The sequence below is a fragment of the Emys orbicularis genome, chromosome 16, assembly GCF_028017835.1.
Source record: "Emys orbicularis isolate rEmyOrb1 chromosome 16, rEmyOrb1.hap1, whole genome shotgun sequence".
NCBI lineage: Eukaryota > Metazoa > Chordata > Testudines > Emydidae > Emys > Emys orbicularis.
The window spans coordinates 26,656,778-26,673,991 of NC_088698.1; the positions used below are offsets into that span (position 1 = coordinate 26,656,778).

Genomic DNA, 17,214 nt, shown 5'->3' on the forward strand with positions numbered 1-17,214 from the left:
AGTCGGACTCCGACTCCAAGGTCTCAGATACTGAAGACCACGAAGGAGCTGATCCTCGGTGCCTCGAACATCGAGAGCTCGGGGAGCAGTAAGGCTCTCTGTTGGAGTGTGTAGGCACCGATGGACAAGGCGAAGGGGAGTGCCTCGACATCATAGCCGGCTTTCCCTTAGAGTGCACCGGAGGATAGGGCTCCGACGGCGCTGAGAGTTCCTCCCTGGCAGGCGAGAACGGTGCCATCAGGTGGAGGATATCTCTAGCGGCCTGGTACGCTTCTGGCATGGACAGGAGCTGCAGCTGCTGCGTAGGTGCCAGTGAGCGAGGTGGGGCCGGACTCAACTGCCTCACCTGCACAGGAGTCAACATGGCCCTGGAAGAAGACGCCGAGGAGTGGCCTGCCTGGGGTCGCATGTCTTGAGGCTTAGCCAGAGGAGAATTGTCGTACGGCTTTTTCTTCTTTTGAGGCACCGGCGAGTGGGAGCGGTGCCTACTATCAGATAGGCCCCGAGGAGCCATGGTGGTGCCGAGTGTCCCTAGAGGAGTCCTTCCTCAGCGCCAAAGTCGCCAACGGCGCCAGCACGCTCCGCATCGAGTACAACGCCGTAGGGGTCGGGTCTCTCGAACCTGGGTTGGAGTGGGGGTGTAGGGCTGCCTCCATGAGGATCACCTTCAGCCGCTGTTCCCTTTATGTGTTCTTGGGTGGAACTCGTGGCAGATCTTACAACGATCTTTCTGATGGGTCTCCCCCAGGTACCGAAGACACGACGCGGGTCACTCTTCGCATGCGCTTGGCGCAAGCCACGAACTTCTTGAAGCCCGGGGACCGCAGCATGCCATGGCACCGGGGCCGGAGGGGGGGGGGGGAGAAACCCCAACTACTATACTATACTAAACTATTAACTGGAGTATTACTAACTAACTAACTATATACATGGAATAGAGAAGAAAACTTGCTGAGCAAGAGCCAAGGGAAGTTCCAGCCACCGTCACTAGCGGTAAGAAGGAACTGAAGAGGTGGCAGGTCGGCAGGGCTATATATTAGGTGCCATGAGGGCGCGACTGCAGGGGGTGCCCAGGCTGACCCAACGGATGCTGCTAAGAGAAAAATCTTCCGGTCAACGTGCACGTGCACACACCTGATTGGAATCGACATGAACAAGCACTCGAAGAAGAACTTTTTTTCCCCACCATTACATGAAAAACAGTTTCAAGGGAAACATCCAAACTGGGGTAAACTATCAAATATTGGAGCGAAAGATTCATTCCAGTCACTCATCAGAAATTTCCTTAATTTTTCTCTATTTTGGCTAGTTACCACACACCCCAGCTCCCCTCCTCTTAGTGACATCATGATAATAGGCAGTGATGCCATAAGTTTATCCACATAATTGGTATAAGACAGGCAGAGACAGCACAAGCTTCTCCTATACTACCTCTCAAATATGCCTCAACTAGGACCTCTGAAGTGATCAAGTTCAGTCTCCGTAGCCTATTATATCCTTGGCGTCTCTGTTGAGAATGCCAGCAAAAAAGTCAATTAGCATCAACTGAAGTGATGGAGTTTTCAATGGGGACACCTACCCATTAGGAAATGGACGGAGATGCTCAAGCTCATTTCACCAAACAGCCCTCAGTTTGTTACAACTTTTGGCCATTAATCACCGGGGATGGTTTTGAACCATCAGCCGAGAAGTGAAAGGCTCAATTCTTCCCTCTGACCTGTTTGCTGTCCTAAGAAGTGATTTGTTACAACAATTCTTTTACCAACAGGATCCAATATTCCCTATCAGAGCTAGCCTGCCATTCTCAGGGCAGGACAAGTGGCTATTCTTGTCTAAAATATTAAAGGAAAAATTCAAGGTTTTTAAAATATTTATTATTTGCATTTAGTGAATCCCAAACTTTACATTGAGCATTTGATGTAGTATTTTAGAATGAAAGACAGAATGTACCCACAGTTATAAAACCAATGACAAGCCTTAAGAACATGAAAGATCCATTATAAAGTTCTCAAATGCAAAATCAATCTCCTTAAAAGCTGAAGAAGACCACTAATATTACATAGATCAAGCAGGTTAGTCAAGCTAGCATCCATCCCTGCTCACTGAACAAATCAATACTTCCTCAGCTACCAGCATGTGAGCTCAAACAGGAATTAATCAGGGAGGTCAAGATTAGAACTTTTTAGAAACGAAAAGAAACTTACTTTTTCACTTTTGGGTACTTCATCTCTGAAATAGCATTCGTGGCATCTGTCTGCCTCTCCTTCAAATGCTGCGGCCACATATTATCCACCCAATCGACTAAGTCCACCTAAAATCCCCACCAGAACCAATGGTTAGTTAGTAAACATGTGGTGGGATGTACTCCCAGCAGTCAGAGCTGGAACAGTGATTGGCAACAATGGCAGATTGACAGTTTGCATATGCTCAGAGATGGTGAAATCTTCCTTAATAAAACTCACTGTTTCAATCAGAAACCCAAACCTGTGAGGGGTTGAGCACTCTAACTCCCCACTAAATCCTACAAACATTCAAATCAAAGAGAGTTATGCCACTGAATTCAAGGGGCACAGATTCTGACTCAATGGCACTTGAGTGCACTTCCAGGATTGAGACATTGGGATCACCACAGTGCCGGTATTCAATTGCATATGTGTAGATTGTATCCCAGAAATTGTGATTATGCACATCAAAACCACAATTTTAAAAAATGGAATTATTCTGATATTGCATGTTTTCAAGGAACATTACCCTGGTGATCTGGCCAAATTCCACCATGAGTAATTACATTACTGCCTACCTAACATTTCCTTGGATAACACTTGGATACAGAATTCTTCAAAGTTCTTGTCTCAAGGCCAAATATTTTCAGAAATGTGGGCAACAGCAAATATTGGGAGCTGAGCAAAACAGAATGAGAGGGAATTGGGTAGAGATGAAGGGAAGGATATGGAGAGTTGAGATAGCTTCGTGGACTATTGAAATAATTGCTGCTTTGAGTGCCATAGGGAATGGGTTCAAATCCCAGCATGGCATGTGAAGCAGGGATAAATCTATGGTTCATTGTTCTCTGACCTGTGTTATGCAGAAGGTCAGACTAGATAATCGTAATGGCCCATCAGACCTTAAACTCTATTAAATGGGTGGGGCACACAAACCAGGTTTCGAAAAAGGGAGGACAAAAGAGGGTCAAGCACAAGACAGAGGCTGTAGTACAACATTTGACCACAGTGGAGCAGAAGACAACTCAGGGAAAGGAGGCAATATGTAAAAGAATTTGAAAGTCAAAAGTGTCATTCTTACCATCCTAAGAGGATCAATAAGCCTCAGAGGACTTTGCAAGACCTAACTGAGGCACAGGTCACAAAATGATACAGGTTCACCTCTGAAGCCATCCAGCACTTCTGTAATGAGCTGCTGTAATGGGGGCTAGAGAGGCCAACCCAGAGGAGCCATGTCCTCTCAATCCCAGTAAAGGTCATCACTGCATTCAGCATCCTTACCAGTGGGTCCTTTCAAAGGACCTTCAAGGATGCCACTGGTATGAGCCAGTCCTTTGCCTGTGTGTCCCTAGAGGACTTCCACAATGGTATGATCTGCAGGATTGGCTTCCCAATAGAGAGGCAGACCCAACACCCAATTTTGCAAGAACTGTATGTGCTAGTAAACTTCCCATCTCTACCAGGTATTGTAGATAGCATACACAACCCTCAGAGGGAGCCAATGGGAGATAATTCAGCCCACAGAAATACCAAACATACCAATTCCATAAATACCACGGCCATATGTGACACAGAATTGGTCTTCACAGATAGTGGCTAGATAGCTGAGATCCTGATACAATTCCTGCATCCGGATATTGCTATCCTTGGCATTCACCTGATTTGCAATCTGAACCCACAGCCTCTGTTTTATGTGGGCAGAGAGCATGCTGGAGCTCTCACACAACCCTCAACCTCCAGGGAATTAATTCTATAATTATGGTGTCAATTGGGGCATGTGTACATGTGCTTTGAAATTGCAGCTTGGGCCAGAATGCAGACTCTGAAGCTCACCCTCTTCCCTAGGCTTCAGTCCTGCTGTCAATAACAACAGCAACCTGCCTCGGTAAAGACAGATGTCCTTAGTACTGGAGTTGATAGAAGTTGCAGCTATTTGAGCTAGGGCTGTTGATTAATCTCAGTTAACTCACGCAATTAATTAAAAAAAAATTAATTGCGATTAAAAAAATTAATTGCTATTAATCGCAGTTTTAATCACACTGTTAAACAACAGAATACCAACTGAAATTTATTAAATATTTTGGATGTTTTTCTACATGTTCATATATATTGTATTCTGTGTTGCAATTGAAATCAAAGTGTATATTATTTTTATTACAAATATTTGCACTGTAAAAATGATAAACAAAAAATACTATTTTTCAATTCACCTCATACAAGTACTGTAGTGCTCTTTGTCGTGAAAGTGCAACTTGCAAATGTAAATTTTTTTTTTTGTTACATAACTGCACTCAAAACCAAAACAATGTAAAACTTCAGAGCCTACAAGTCCATTCAGTCCTACTTCTTGTTCAGCCAATCACTAAGACAAACAAGTTTGTTTACATTGACAGGAGATAATGCTGCCCGCTTCTTATTTACAATGTCACCCGAAAGTGAGAATAGGCATTTACATGGTGCTTTTGTAGCTAGTATTGCAAGGTACTTACATGCCAGATATGCTAAACATTTGTATACCCCTTCTTGCTTCGGCCACCATTCCAAAGGACATGCTTCCATGCTGATGACACTCGTTAAAAAAACAATGCGTTAATTAAATTGGTGACTGAACTCCTTGGGGGAGAATTGTATGTCCCCTGCTCTGTTTTACCCTCATTCTGCCATATATTTCATGTCATAGCAGTCTCAGATGATGACCCAGCACATATTGTTCATTTTAAGAACACTTTCACTGCAGATTTGACAAAACGCAAAGAAGGTACCAATGTGAGATTTCTTAAGATAGCTACAGCACTTGACCCAAGGTTTAAGAATCTGAAGTGCCTTCCAAAATCTGAGAGGGATGAGGTGTGGCACATGTTTTCAGAAGTCTTAAAAGAGCAACACTCTGATGCGGAAACTACAGAACCCAAACCACCAAAAAAGAAAATCAACCTTCTGCTGGTGGCATCTGACTCAGATAATAAAAATGAACATGCATCGGTCCAAACTGCTTTGGATTGTTATCGAGCAGAACCCGTCATCAGCATGGACGCATGTCCTCTGGAATGGTGGTTGAAGCATGAAGGGACATATGAATCTTTAGCGTATCTGGCGTGTAAATATCTTGTGACACCAGCTACAACAGTGCCATGAGAACGGATCGGCCCCCACGTAAGGGCTGTGGGATTTGTGTCCTATGTATACAGAGCGTGCAATACTGTAAAGCTGCTGGGTGACTGTGAAGAGGCTAAAAATAAACAACAAAATGACAGGACCCCTTACCACATTGGGGCGCTTGACAATGTTCTCCAGCTTTGTATGACTGAACTCCAGGCTGATGACATTGTAGAGCTTCTCACGTTCAGCCTCTGGTGTTTCATAGTATCTCACAAACTGAGACATGCTCATCTCAATGCCCTTTTGCGTGTTCACATCCATCACATCCACAATCCGACGGCTTCCTGCAAACACACAGATCACTTTTGTTTTATTTTGAATTCGTAAGTCCAGGGCAACCACAACTTGAGGCTTCTGGGGAATCCCAGTGAAGCTGGCAACAGGGGAGAGGAACCCAAATCATCCCACTCTCTGGTCTTAGACAGCACAAAGTGAGACAGCAGAGAGGAAGGGCACCAGCCTGGGACTTGGAATACCAGGTTTCAAGTCCCTGCTCCACCACAGACTTTCTGTGTGATTTCTGTGCCTAAGTTCCCCATTTGTAAATTGGGGACAATATTACCTCCCTACCTCACAGAGGTTGTTGTGAGGACAAATACACCTCTACCCTGATATAACGCGACCCGATATAACATGAATTCGGATATAACGCTGTAAAGCGGTGCTCCGGGGGGGGGCGGGACTACACACTCTGGTGGATCAAAGCAAGTTCGATATAATGCAGTTTCACCTATAACGCGGTAAGATTTTTTGGCTCCTGAGGACAGTGTTATATCAGGGTAGAGGTGTACATCAAAAATTGTGGAGCTCAGATACTATGGTAATGGGGGCCACAGAAGTGGCTAAGATAGATAGATAGTTCTCTACATTTCTAAACATCCAAGATGCCTTTACTACAGTGTGGTCAAAATTGTCCACAAAGAGAAAAATGCCATGTATGAGCCTGACCCTTTGAGGTGCTGAGCATCACCTGTGGGATTCTGAATGCTCTGAAAAATTCCTACTTGACCTCTGTAAAGTCTGTAAAATATTTTACTGTAAAGTAAAGGGGGGGGGGGAAGAGGACACTAAGCACTTTGTAGGATTGGGCCTTCTATTTGGCTCACTGGATACAAGCTTATTTTCAGCTACTCAAGTGGCATATGCACAAGTCCCATTAGCTCCAGAATACTGAACAGCAGTTTCAGCAGTCTTCAGTTTCATACAGTCCTCTTTGGCCACTAGGAGGTTTCATCTCTCCCAGAAGTTATGAGAGTCTAATTAGCAGCTCATTTGTGTTTGAGGGAGAGTGAACCCAAGAGAGACATGCCTTATTTCCAAGAAAGAAGGATTTCAGAAAATAAATTAATCACCTTCCAAACAACACCCTCCAATACAGTTTCCATATCTGAAGAAATAATTCTAAATAAAATGCATTAAAACTAAATGAAAGGTTTGCAAATGCCATCAGAGAGACTCATTAATAACTACAGCACCAGGCCCATTGTGTGCTTGGGAGCAATATTTCAGCAAGAATGACAGTTTGGATTGTATGACTTTATTAAAAACATCCTTTGGTGTTGATACCATTGACAGACATGATAATGATTCTGGAAAGGAACCCAAGTCCATAAAGTTTCATAACCAAAGAGAAAGGTTTATAGCACATATATCTGGGTCAGTCCCAGTAGCCCTGCAGTTACTGCAAGCTGATCATGCCAACTACATCCTCCATATGCACTCTGACTACAAGTACACATAAGATATTGGATCTCCCAGGCATGTGGGGGAGAAAAGGCTGTGCAAGCACAGCTACAGACATCTATGAGCAGATTGCCTGGAGGATACAGGAGAAGGGGTATGACACGAACCAGTGGCAGTGCCACATGAAAGTGAAGGAACTGCATCAGGCATATCAGAAGGCCAGAGAGGCCAAAAGTTGATCTGGTACCAAGCCGCAAACCTGCTGCTTTTACAAAGATCTGCATGACATACTTGGCGGAGACCCCACAACCACCTTGCAAACCACCATAGATGCATCCGAGGATCCAGAGCCAAAAGTCCTTGGCATGAACAGCAAGGAGGAGGAGGTAGTGGAGAATGGGGGACATGCAATCTTTCTAACTATGCCATGAGCCAGGACCCATTTGAGATTCCACCAGAGTCCAATCAATTCCAGCAGTCAAACATGGGTAAGCCCAATGCAGGGGAAGGAACCTCAGGTAAGTGTGTAATTGTACTTCCCATTACAATGACGTCCTGATGGCAACTCCAACTAAAGAGGACACAGCTATCAACTTTTCATTAATTTACTTGAACTAGAAGAGGTAGCGGTACAACAAAGAGAGGTAACGTTGTTTGCTTTTCACCTCCCCGTAGAGTTAGATAAGGGGGGCAATTGTGGAGCAGTTTGTTTGTGGAGCCATGTGAAGAAGTTTGTACACAGGCATGTCCATTGAATCCTCCTGAGAGATCTCTAGGAAACTCTTGCAGAGGTACTTTGCAGTCCTCTCCCAAAGGTTTTTAGGGATGGCAGCCTTATTTCTTCCTCCGTGATAGGGCTCTTTCCCACATCAGTCAGCACTAACTTCAGCAGGTGTCATTGCAGTAAACAGGTTAGCAGCATATGGGCCCAGGCAGCTTTGGGATGCCAGCAGCAGCAGTGCTCTCTGTGCCTTTGTTACCCTCAGGAGTGAGATATCAGCTAAAATCACCACTGCCTATGGAAAATGGTGCCATTATTCAGTGCCATTGCCCATAACTCATAGTTTCATGCAACCAAGCAATTCCCTCCTCCTTTCCCTCACCACTGGTAGACCACAATCACCCTGGCTGGTGCTGTGAGTGGTACAAGTACTCTGAAGCAGAAGTGTCAATAAGCAGTAAGGATGGTGGTGTGGGATATACATGACATTTTGGGATGGAGAAAGTTGACCTCTGCAAAGTTGAACTCTTGCTCTCAGTCACCCCTGCGCGACTCATTTCTGCCCCATGACGAATTGACAAAAATTCCCAAAAGACAGCACACTGGACAGTGGCAGGTTGCACACAGGGATGCCTAACCTTGGTACACCATGCTGTGCATTGACATAAGCACTCCTGGTAACTACGCGCAGCGGCAACTCAAGGACCCAAGTGTGCATGTGCACAAGCAATACACTAACTGCAGCAGCTTTATGCCAAGGTAACTTGCGTTGACCAAAGTCTGTAGTGTAGACATGGCCTGAGACACAGGACCTTGAACTGGGTGTCAGAGAAGCTAGGCCTGCCTAGGTCACCATTGAAGGATGGTAGGGCTTTAGATAACATACACATGCACATAGACTGTTTGTTGTTTAAAAATCCTTTTTGCTTTGTTAGACTAAACAAACTACTTAGATCTCCTCTAGTAAGGTAGGTTCTCCATTCTTCTGATCATCCTAGTAGCCTCCCTCTGCACTTGTTCCAGTGTGAATTCATCTTTCTTAAACACAGGAGACCAAAACTGCACACAGTATTCCAAACGAGGTCTCACCAGTGCCTTGTACAATGGTAACAACACATCCCTATCTCTATTGGCAATAATACTTTGTCTGATGCATCCTAGGATTGCATTAGCCTCTCCCATGGCCACGTCACGTTGGCGGCTCATACTCATGCTGTGATTGATCAACACACCCAGGTCTTTCTCCTTCTTTGTTGTTTTTAATTGGTAAGTCCCCAGTTTATAGCAAAAATTCTTGTTAGTTGCACTGAGCACTATCAAATTTCATCCCAATTCTATTACTCCAGTTTCCAAGGTTGTCCAAATCTTCTTGTATGATATTCTGTTCCTCCTCTCTATTGGCAATAACTCCCAACTTTGTGTCATACACAAACTTTATTAACACTCTCCCACTTTTTGTGTCAAGGTAATTAATGAAAATGTTAAATAAGATTGGTTCCAAGACTGATCCTTGAGGAACTCCACTAGTAACCTCCCTCCAACCTGAGAGTTTACATTTCACCATGACCTGTTGTAATCTTTCCTTTAACCTTTAACCACCTCTTTGTTCTCATCCTAATTTAGATTGTAAGCTCCTTTAGCGCAGGAACTCTGTTGTTATCGGCATTGTGCAATGCAATGTACATCCATGGTGCAATATAACAACCATGAAAAGTGGTGTATGTGAATGCAGTGTTCATGCACATACTATTGGCAGGCACTATTTGGCCCACAAGATTTGAAAATTTAGCTCCAACTGATGATATTTCATTGTAATTTATGTTATATTACAAGGATGCAAAATTTAAGGAGACTAAACTTTACATTCAGACTCTTGTCCAACTCACTAACGAGCTGACATGTTCTCTTCACAGGCTCATTACAAGTAGGATGGGAACACAGTTAAAATAATACAAAGGAGCCAGACCTTCTGGCAATCGCTAGTAAATCAATTTCTGGAAATCTGGTGCCTTGTATAGGTAAACCCTGCACAACCTCATTAAAGCTGTAAGGCCATCTCTGTTGGCAGAGGAAGAAAAATTTGACAAGAGGACCAGTAAAACCAGTGGAGAGAGACTTCCCTCCATCCTCCACAGGAGGTGGCACTTCCAAAGACAGCAATAGGGGGTGCAAACAGGGCTCAAAGAACCAATCTATCTATTGAAAGCTGCATAGATCCTGAAGGACACAAGGCAATGAGAGGACACATAGAGACTGGCAGCCCTTAAGGATATAATTCTGAGCTGTGTCAGGGAGTGATGCTGTAGACTGAGGAGCTTACCTTGCTGGGACTGTTTGTAACCCTGAAGACTAGAGTGCAGCCTTGATGGCAATGCAAGGCACAGTCCAAAAGAAAAGCAATCTCAGGATGGCGTAGTTATCTTTAGATCAACCATCTGAACACTCAAGATAAGTACCCGAATACTCCCTTCTTCACCATTTTGGACTGAGATGAGGAAGATAAGAGTACCATACTCTTCTTTAATACCTATCCTTCCTCTTTCCCTAAATGGAGTCCCGCCTCCCTCCCCCAGAGAGAACAAGACCCTTTCAACCTCCCTACAACAGTATCACCACAAGGTGCAAGAACATTCCACCCTCCCCCATGTGGGCTACTGGCCTCATGCTCCCCACCCACCTCCTCGCTGCTTGGGTTTTATGCTGATTTCAGCTCTTACCTCCTGATAACACCCTGCTCCTCCACCATTGGTTCCCATCCACAGGAAAGGGAAAGGAGTTAGAAACCAGCAGTAAGGACAGACAGGTCAAGAGTGCTGCAAAGCAGCCGAGACAGATTCCAGGTTTTGGGAGGCAGGTCAGGTCAGGATTTATTTCATCCTGGACTCCCAACCCTGACCATCTCCAGGGTCCACAAATCACCCCCTTGTCTCTGTCACAGAGTCTCCAAAAATTAATCAAGTCCCTAAAAATTAGCCAGCTCCCAGATATCAGCTAACCAAGAATAAGTTAAGGCATGGGCACCCAAAGTCCAGCCTGCTGGACAAATGCAGACCATAATGCTCTGCAATGTGGGACATAGCCACCCTCATAAGGTACATCTACACTGAAATAAAAGATCTGTGGCATGGCCACAGCTGGGCTAGCTCAGTTGACTCAAGCTCACGGGGCTCAGGCTGTGGGGCTAAAAATTGCGATATAGATATTTGGGCTCTGGCTGGAGCCCAAGCCCAAACATCTACACAGTAATTTTACAGCCCTGCAGCCCGAGCCCCACAAATCTGATTCAGCTGACCCAGGCCAGCTGCGGGTATTAAATTGCTGTGTAGATGTACCCATAATTAATAAGGCAGGGTAGGATCCAGCGACAACAGGTCACAGGTGGAATGCTTCATCATACCACTCAGCTCCACATGGAGCACTGCTTGCTGGGAGCTGTAGTCTACAAAGAGCACACATTCTATTACAGACTAGGGAAGCTGCCTGTGATTTGCTATATACTATGTAGCCCTTGGGCTCCTGGAAAGTTGCCCATGTAACCCGTGGTTGGGCAAGCCTGACTGTTACTGTGTTAAGGGGAAGGGTTGTTTTTTTCTGCAGCAGGCTTGGCTTTGATTTAGAGACAGAAAGCTACAATGATGCTGAGGCTGCAAGGGAAGGCATTTTACTTCATAGAAAAGAAATCTCTCTCTTCTACATGTGATGCTGCTTATTCATGGAACACAAGCTAATCCTCTGAGGAGCAGAAGGAGAGTAACTGAGGTACAAGCTCTTCACCACCCCCTAGAAACAAAAGAAAGCAAATAAGGAGAAAAAAAGAGTTTAGCTGTAGAAATGTGAACCAGAAAGCAAAAGAGGGACTCAAGGATGATGTTATGGACACAGAAAATCTGTTGTGGTTGCTCTGGTCTGCAGTGCTGGCATAATCCATATTACAGGGATTCAAGAAAAAACATGGACAAGCTATACAAATACGCTCTCCCTTTGTAGCTCCTATAGGTTAGCAAGGCACTGCACAAACATTAACAAATTAAATATAACACTACTCTTGGATGGATATCTTTATTCCCATTACATACAGATGGGGAAGCTGAGTTGCAGAGAGGGGAAAATGCCTTACCTAGAGCTCCTGACTCACATTCCAGTGCTTTAAACACTAGACCATCCTATCTTGCTTTGAAAATTTTCTCCTATTACCTAATCCCTGCCTGTTGGTAATACACACTTTCTAGGGGGCAACAGTAGGCAACTGTTATTCACAACTATGGAGGGGAAGAGCTGCAATTCCTGGCACTACTACTAATTACAGGTGCCTCACTTGCTGCAGCAAATGTCTCTACAAAGCATATTTTGTGAATGATTTTGCCTAGATTCATTCCAGAAAACGAAGTGTGCTTAACAAAGGTTCCTGGGAACTGCTGGATCTGAGCCCCAAGTCATTTGGCAAAATTCTCCTCTATCTGCACTGCAGTTTGTAACCACACTGTGTTTCTTTACTGCATATTGTAACAATTCGCCAGAGGGAGGTAGCCATGAGGGGACTATACATACCTAATCCTGAGCTGGTGGAGCAGGCGCTTCAACTTTATCTAGGTTTCCAACTGGAGGAAAGCTACTCCCCGACTTTTGACCTTAAATGGGATGAGAGTATTATCCAGGCAACATGTCTCCAGTCCTCAATATGTTCTGCTCTCTTTCCAGGTATGGAACTCACATTGATATTAGTGGGGATTGAACAAATCTGGAATATGTAATAGGTGACCAGAATATGTGAGCAAGTGGTGACCAAGGTGAATCAGAGGGAAATCTTCCTCTTGTGTTTTCTGTCCAGCATATTATGTCTCTTCCCTCAAATGTATAGACCCTTTGCATGGGTTGGCAAGTAAAGAGTGAAATTTGTCTCCCCGAGTAGAGGCAAGACCATGTGCCCTATGGGTAGGGATGATCCAAAAACTGGTCCACGATGGGGTTGAGCCTACCTGAAGTGAATTAGTTATAATCCTCACTACTTGCAGAGGGCTGTGCCTGGAGGATGCTGAGCTGGCTGAAATTAGGAGCCAAACTCATGTGAGACAATGCTAGCTGGAAAAAAACTCTTTCAGAGGGGCTTGAACTTTAGAAATCAAGCTGCAATAGCCTTCTGATATTTATGTCACTTACTGTGAGACATCTCTGTTAATCGGTGTTTTGGCAGGGCTCCAAAAAGCCCAAATTCACCAGTTAGTTGGACAAGAATGTGGGGTGTTGATCCCATACACAGCTACACTTCACCTGACCTTTCCTAGTAAGGCAAGCATATATTCCTCTTTGCTGTGGGAAAGCACTGTAATACCACACACAAGTTGGGAGGGGAATAATCCCTAGGAAAGTGGGTTCCAAAGGTCCTCGCTCAACCCCAGTGATCAGCACTGGGGTCGGCACTTCCTGATTTTAGCAACAAAGAGTAACAAATGAAATTAATATATATAGTAGCTACAGGATCCACCAGGGGGCATTAAAGAACAAAGGAAAATAGAGTTTTAACAAGAGTTTTAACAAGGACACTTTCACAAACCTCTCCTGCACGTCTACAACAATAATAATTTCATGCCCCAGCATTTTCCCAATCTGAGGGTGCAGTTTAACCCCTCATTACTGAAGAAATATTTCAAAGCCATCAACCAGCTTCTTTGCAATTCTTTGCTTTTTCTCATTATCCCTCTCCTTCCAAATGTCTGTCCCCACCCAGTTCCTACTTTCAGCCCTCACAGTGCCACTACATGGCTGGCCTGCAGAAGAAAGAGCCTTTACACAGAGAGGTTATAGTCTTTCCTTCTTATGGTGATGTAACTTTAAAAATACCTGTCATGCACCTTCCCCCACCCGGATGTCTGCAATTTTATTATGTGCCATAAAACTGCCAAACTGCAATAACCCATGTGATTAGGTTTTTCATGTAACAAAAGTTATGGTACTTAAGCTCTTCCTGTAGTCGTGCTCTGAGCCAGTAAAAGTCTCATGAAACCTGCATTTTATGGGACTGGACTAAAGAGAGAGGCTTAAAGTGAATAATCCTCTGAGTGACACCTTACAGAGCCAATTAATATCTTTACACTTATCAAAAACATACACTCTAATTCCAAGATGAGCTTTTGGGGTAAACATCAGACTGAGAAAACACCAGGGAGGAAAATGTTTTCGTATGACAGCCAGTCATTTTTAGGACACTGCTTATATTTAATATAGCATACAAATGTACTAGGTGCTCTATAGCAGTGGTTTTCAACCAGGAGTATGTGTACCCCTGGGGGTTCGCAGAGGTTTTCCAGAGGGTAAGTCAACTCATCTAGATATTTGCCTAGTTTTACAACAGGCTACATAAAAAGCTCTAGTGAATTCAGTGCACACTAAAATTTCATACAGACAATGACTTGTTTATACTGCTCTATATACTATTATACGGTACGTATCACACTGAAATGTAAGTACAAATTTATATTCTAATTGATTTATTTTATAATTATATGGTAAAAATGAGAAAGTAAGCAATTTTTCAGTAATAGTATGCTGTGACATTTTGTATTTTTATGTCTGATTTTGTAGGCAAGCAGTTTTTAAGTGAGGTGAAACTGGGATACACAAGCAAATCAGACTCCTGAACGGGGTACTGTAGTCTGGAAAGGTTGAGAACCACTTCTCTACAGTAAGGCAGAGCCCTGCCATGGACAGTTTACAACCTAACTAGACAACATACAGAGAAGGAGGAGAGGAGAAGTGATATAAGGTTTTTTGTACTGTGTTTTTTGGGGGACGAGGGGAAATTGGGATTTAAAGTTTTTCTAACCTTTTTTTTTTACCATATCCTTTCCATTATTTGAGACATCAATTCCTTCCAAAGGGTATTCCTGGCAAAGGGCTCTACTATTTAATAGGAAATAGGTTTAATATTGAGAAAATGAATTCATACAGATTAAGGAATTTAGTGTTAATAGGTTAATGCTGAGTGTTAATAGGAATGCTGATAAAAAGTATTCCTTTATCCTACAGTACTGGTCCAAATCCCTACTGCACCCCACAGTGATAACACATGGTTTGGGGCAATTATTTTTTTTTAAATAAGTGTAATGCTAGTTTGACAGTAACAGAGACTGAAGTCATCTATTTTCCCTACAGAGTACGTACAATGAAGCACAGACAGGAGCAGTGCAGTCTCCCCACTCCTATTGTGCCTACTGCTGAGGAACCACACCCATAGGTGGAGAGGGCAATTTAGTTTTCATAGCTTTTTTTACATTACTAAACTTTCCAGCAGCCTGTATTTCATTACCAGAGCAGCTCCACCAGTGGCACAAATGGCCCAGGCATTTGACAGAATGGTGGCATTATCGCAGTATCAATGGTGAATTGCTAATGTGGGCTTCCAGCCCATGTCTGTTTCCATGTTTGACATTTTTGCTGAGTCTGCCCACAAGGGGTCCAGTTGTGATAGTGGTTTCCTGTCATAACCACTTAATCATTACAAATTGGAGTTAGACCTTAAATACCCATCAGACAGCAACAGCTTGTAGTCACTATCAAGCAGTGGTGAAATCAAGCCAGCAATTTTGAGAGTCTGTCTAGAGCTGAATTAAAAGATGTGTTGTCAACAAATTAGCTAACATACTAGAAATCTAGTGTTCAGGCTTAAATTTGAGAAGTTTATCTTGAGTTAAAGTATATACAGCTTTAGCACATTAGATTTCTAGGATGTGTTAGTTAACACATGTTAGCTAAGGGCTTATCTACATTTAAAGTTATTTCAGATTAAGATAGGGTGTGAATTCAAAGTGCAACAGCTATTATGAAATAGCTCCCCATGTGGATTGTCTTATCTGCTTTGTGGATTAAGCCAAAATGGAAAAAAAGGCACTCTTATTCAGGAATATATGATTGATATGAGTAGAAGCCAATCAAATCAAGGTAGTCCCAGAGTTTTAGATGAGGGCAGCTACAAACTGCTTCAATTTTACACAAATTAGGTGCAGCACTCAGATTCCAAGCAAGCTGCTAATGCAGCCTTGACTTGATACACTCATTCACAAACTCTGGGACTAGCCTCCGGCTCTAGCTCTAACTCTGCCCAAGAGAGGAAACAGTCAAGTTCCACAATTTTGCCAGTTCCATCAGAGAATCAATGGTTGTATTATTTCTTCCTAGATCCTCAGGCACTGGGATCGGAGAGAGGAACAATTGAGAAATCACATTACACCATGTGAACAACATATGTGACTGCATGTGTAGTCAGCTACCTCAAAGATCTAATGCTTTACATTAAAAAAAAAAAAACAGCTGTCAAGTCCTATTGGCACAGCTTACTTCTGAATATGTAAATTTCTGGTTATTGGTTGCTGGTTTGATTTATAGGAACAGGATAATTTCAAGTGATCAACTCTTGCATGATTTATCTCTGTTTCATCATGACCTATTATGAAATTAGGGTATAAAATGAGGCATGTACAGTACAGCAGTCTCATCATAAGAAGATGGATAAAAAGAAAAAGTGATAAGTCATTAAAGGGACGGGAAAGGAAAAAGATGAAGACAAAAGGATGAGCCGCATGACTTCTACAATTGGGAAAGAAAAACCTCCTGTCCAAGAATTTTTGGTATAAACTGGGGATTTATCAGTTGGAAGTGATAGAGGAGGAGCAAGACCTCGATGTATTGGTTGATTGCAGGATGACTATGAGCCACCAGTGCGATGCGGCCATGAAAAAGGCTAATGCAGTCCTAGGATGCATCAGGAGAGGTATTTCCAGTAGAGATAGGGAAGTGTTAGTATCATTATACAAGGCATTGGTGAGACCTTATCTGGTATACTGTGTGCAATTCTGGTTTCTCATGTTTAAGAAAGATGAATTCAAACTGGAACAGATGAAGAGAAGGGCTACCGAGATGATGAGAGGAATGTAAAACCTACCTTATGATATGAGACTCAAAGAACTTGACTTGTTTAGCCTAACCAAAAGAAGGCTGAGGGGAGATATGATTGATGTCTATAAATACATCAGAGGGATAAAAACTAGAGAAGGAGAGGAGTTATTTAAGTTAAGCACCAGTGTGGACACAAGAACTGGATTAAATGGATTAAAAACTAGCCATCAGCAAGTTTAGGCTTGAAATTAGACAAAGGTTTCTAACCAACAGAGGAGTGAAGTTCTGGAACAGCCTTCCAAGGGGAGCAGTGAAAGCAAAAAACCTAACTGGTTTCAAGACTGAGCCTGGTAAATTTATGGAGGGGATGGTGTGATGAGACTGCCTACAATGGCATGTAGCCAATCTGCGACTGCTAACAGCAAATATCTCCAATGGCCAATGATGGGACACTAGATGGGGAAGTCTCTGAGTTATTACAGAGAATTCTTTCCCAGGTGTCTGGCTGGTGGGTCTTGCCCAAATGCACAGGCTCTAACT

At 43.3% G+C, this 17,214-nt stretch overlaps 1 protein-coding gene across 1 annotated transcript in view; it reads right to left on the reverse strand.

Annotated features, from left to right (window-relative positions):
- Window positions 1-17,214, reverse strand: part of KDM2B (lysine demethylase 2B) — a 170,767-nt gene that overhangs the window by 124,522 nt on the left and 29,031 nt on the right. Inside the window, exons 5-6 of the mRNA XM_065418043.1 lie at window positions 5,487-5,665; window positions 2,205-2,311 (exon numbers count right to left, since the gene is read on the reverse strand). Coding sequence (XP_065274115.1) covers window positions 2,205-2,311; window positions 5,487-5,665 — 286 coding nt within the window. The remainder of the gene's footprint in view (window positions 1-2,204; window positions 2,312-5,486; window positions 5,666-17,214) is intronic.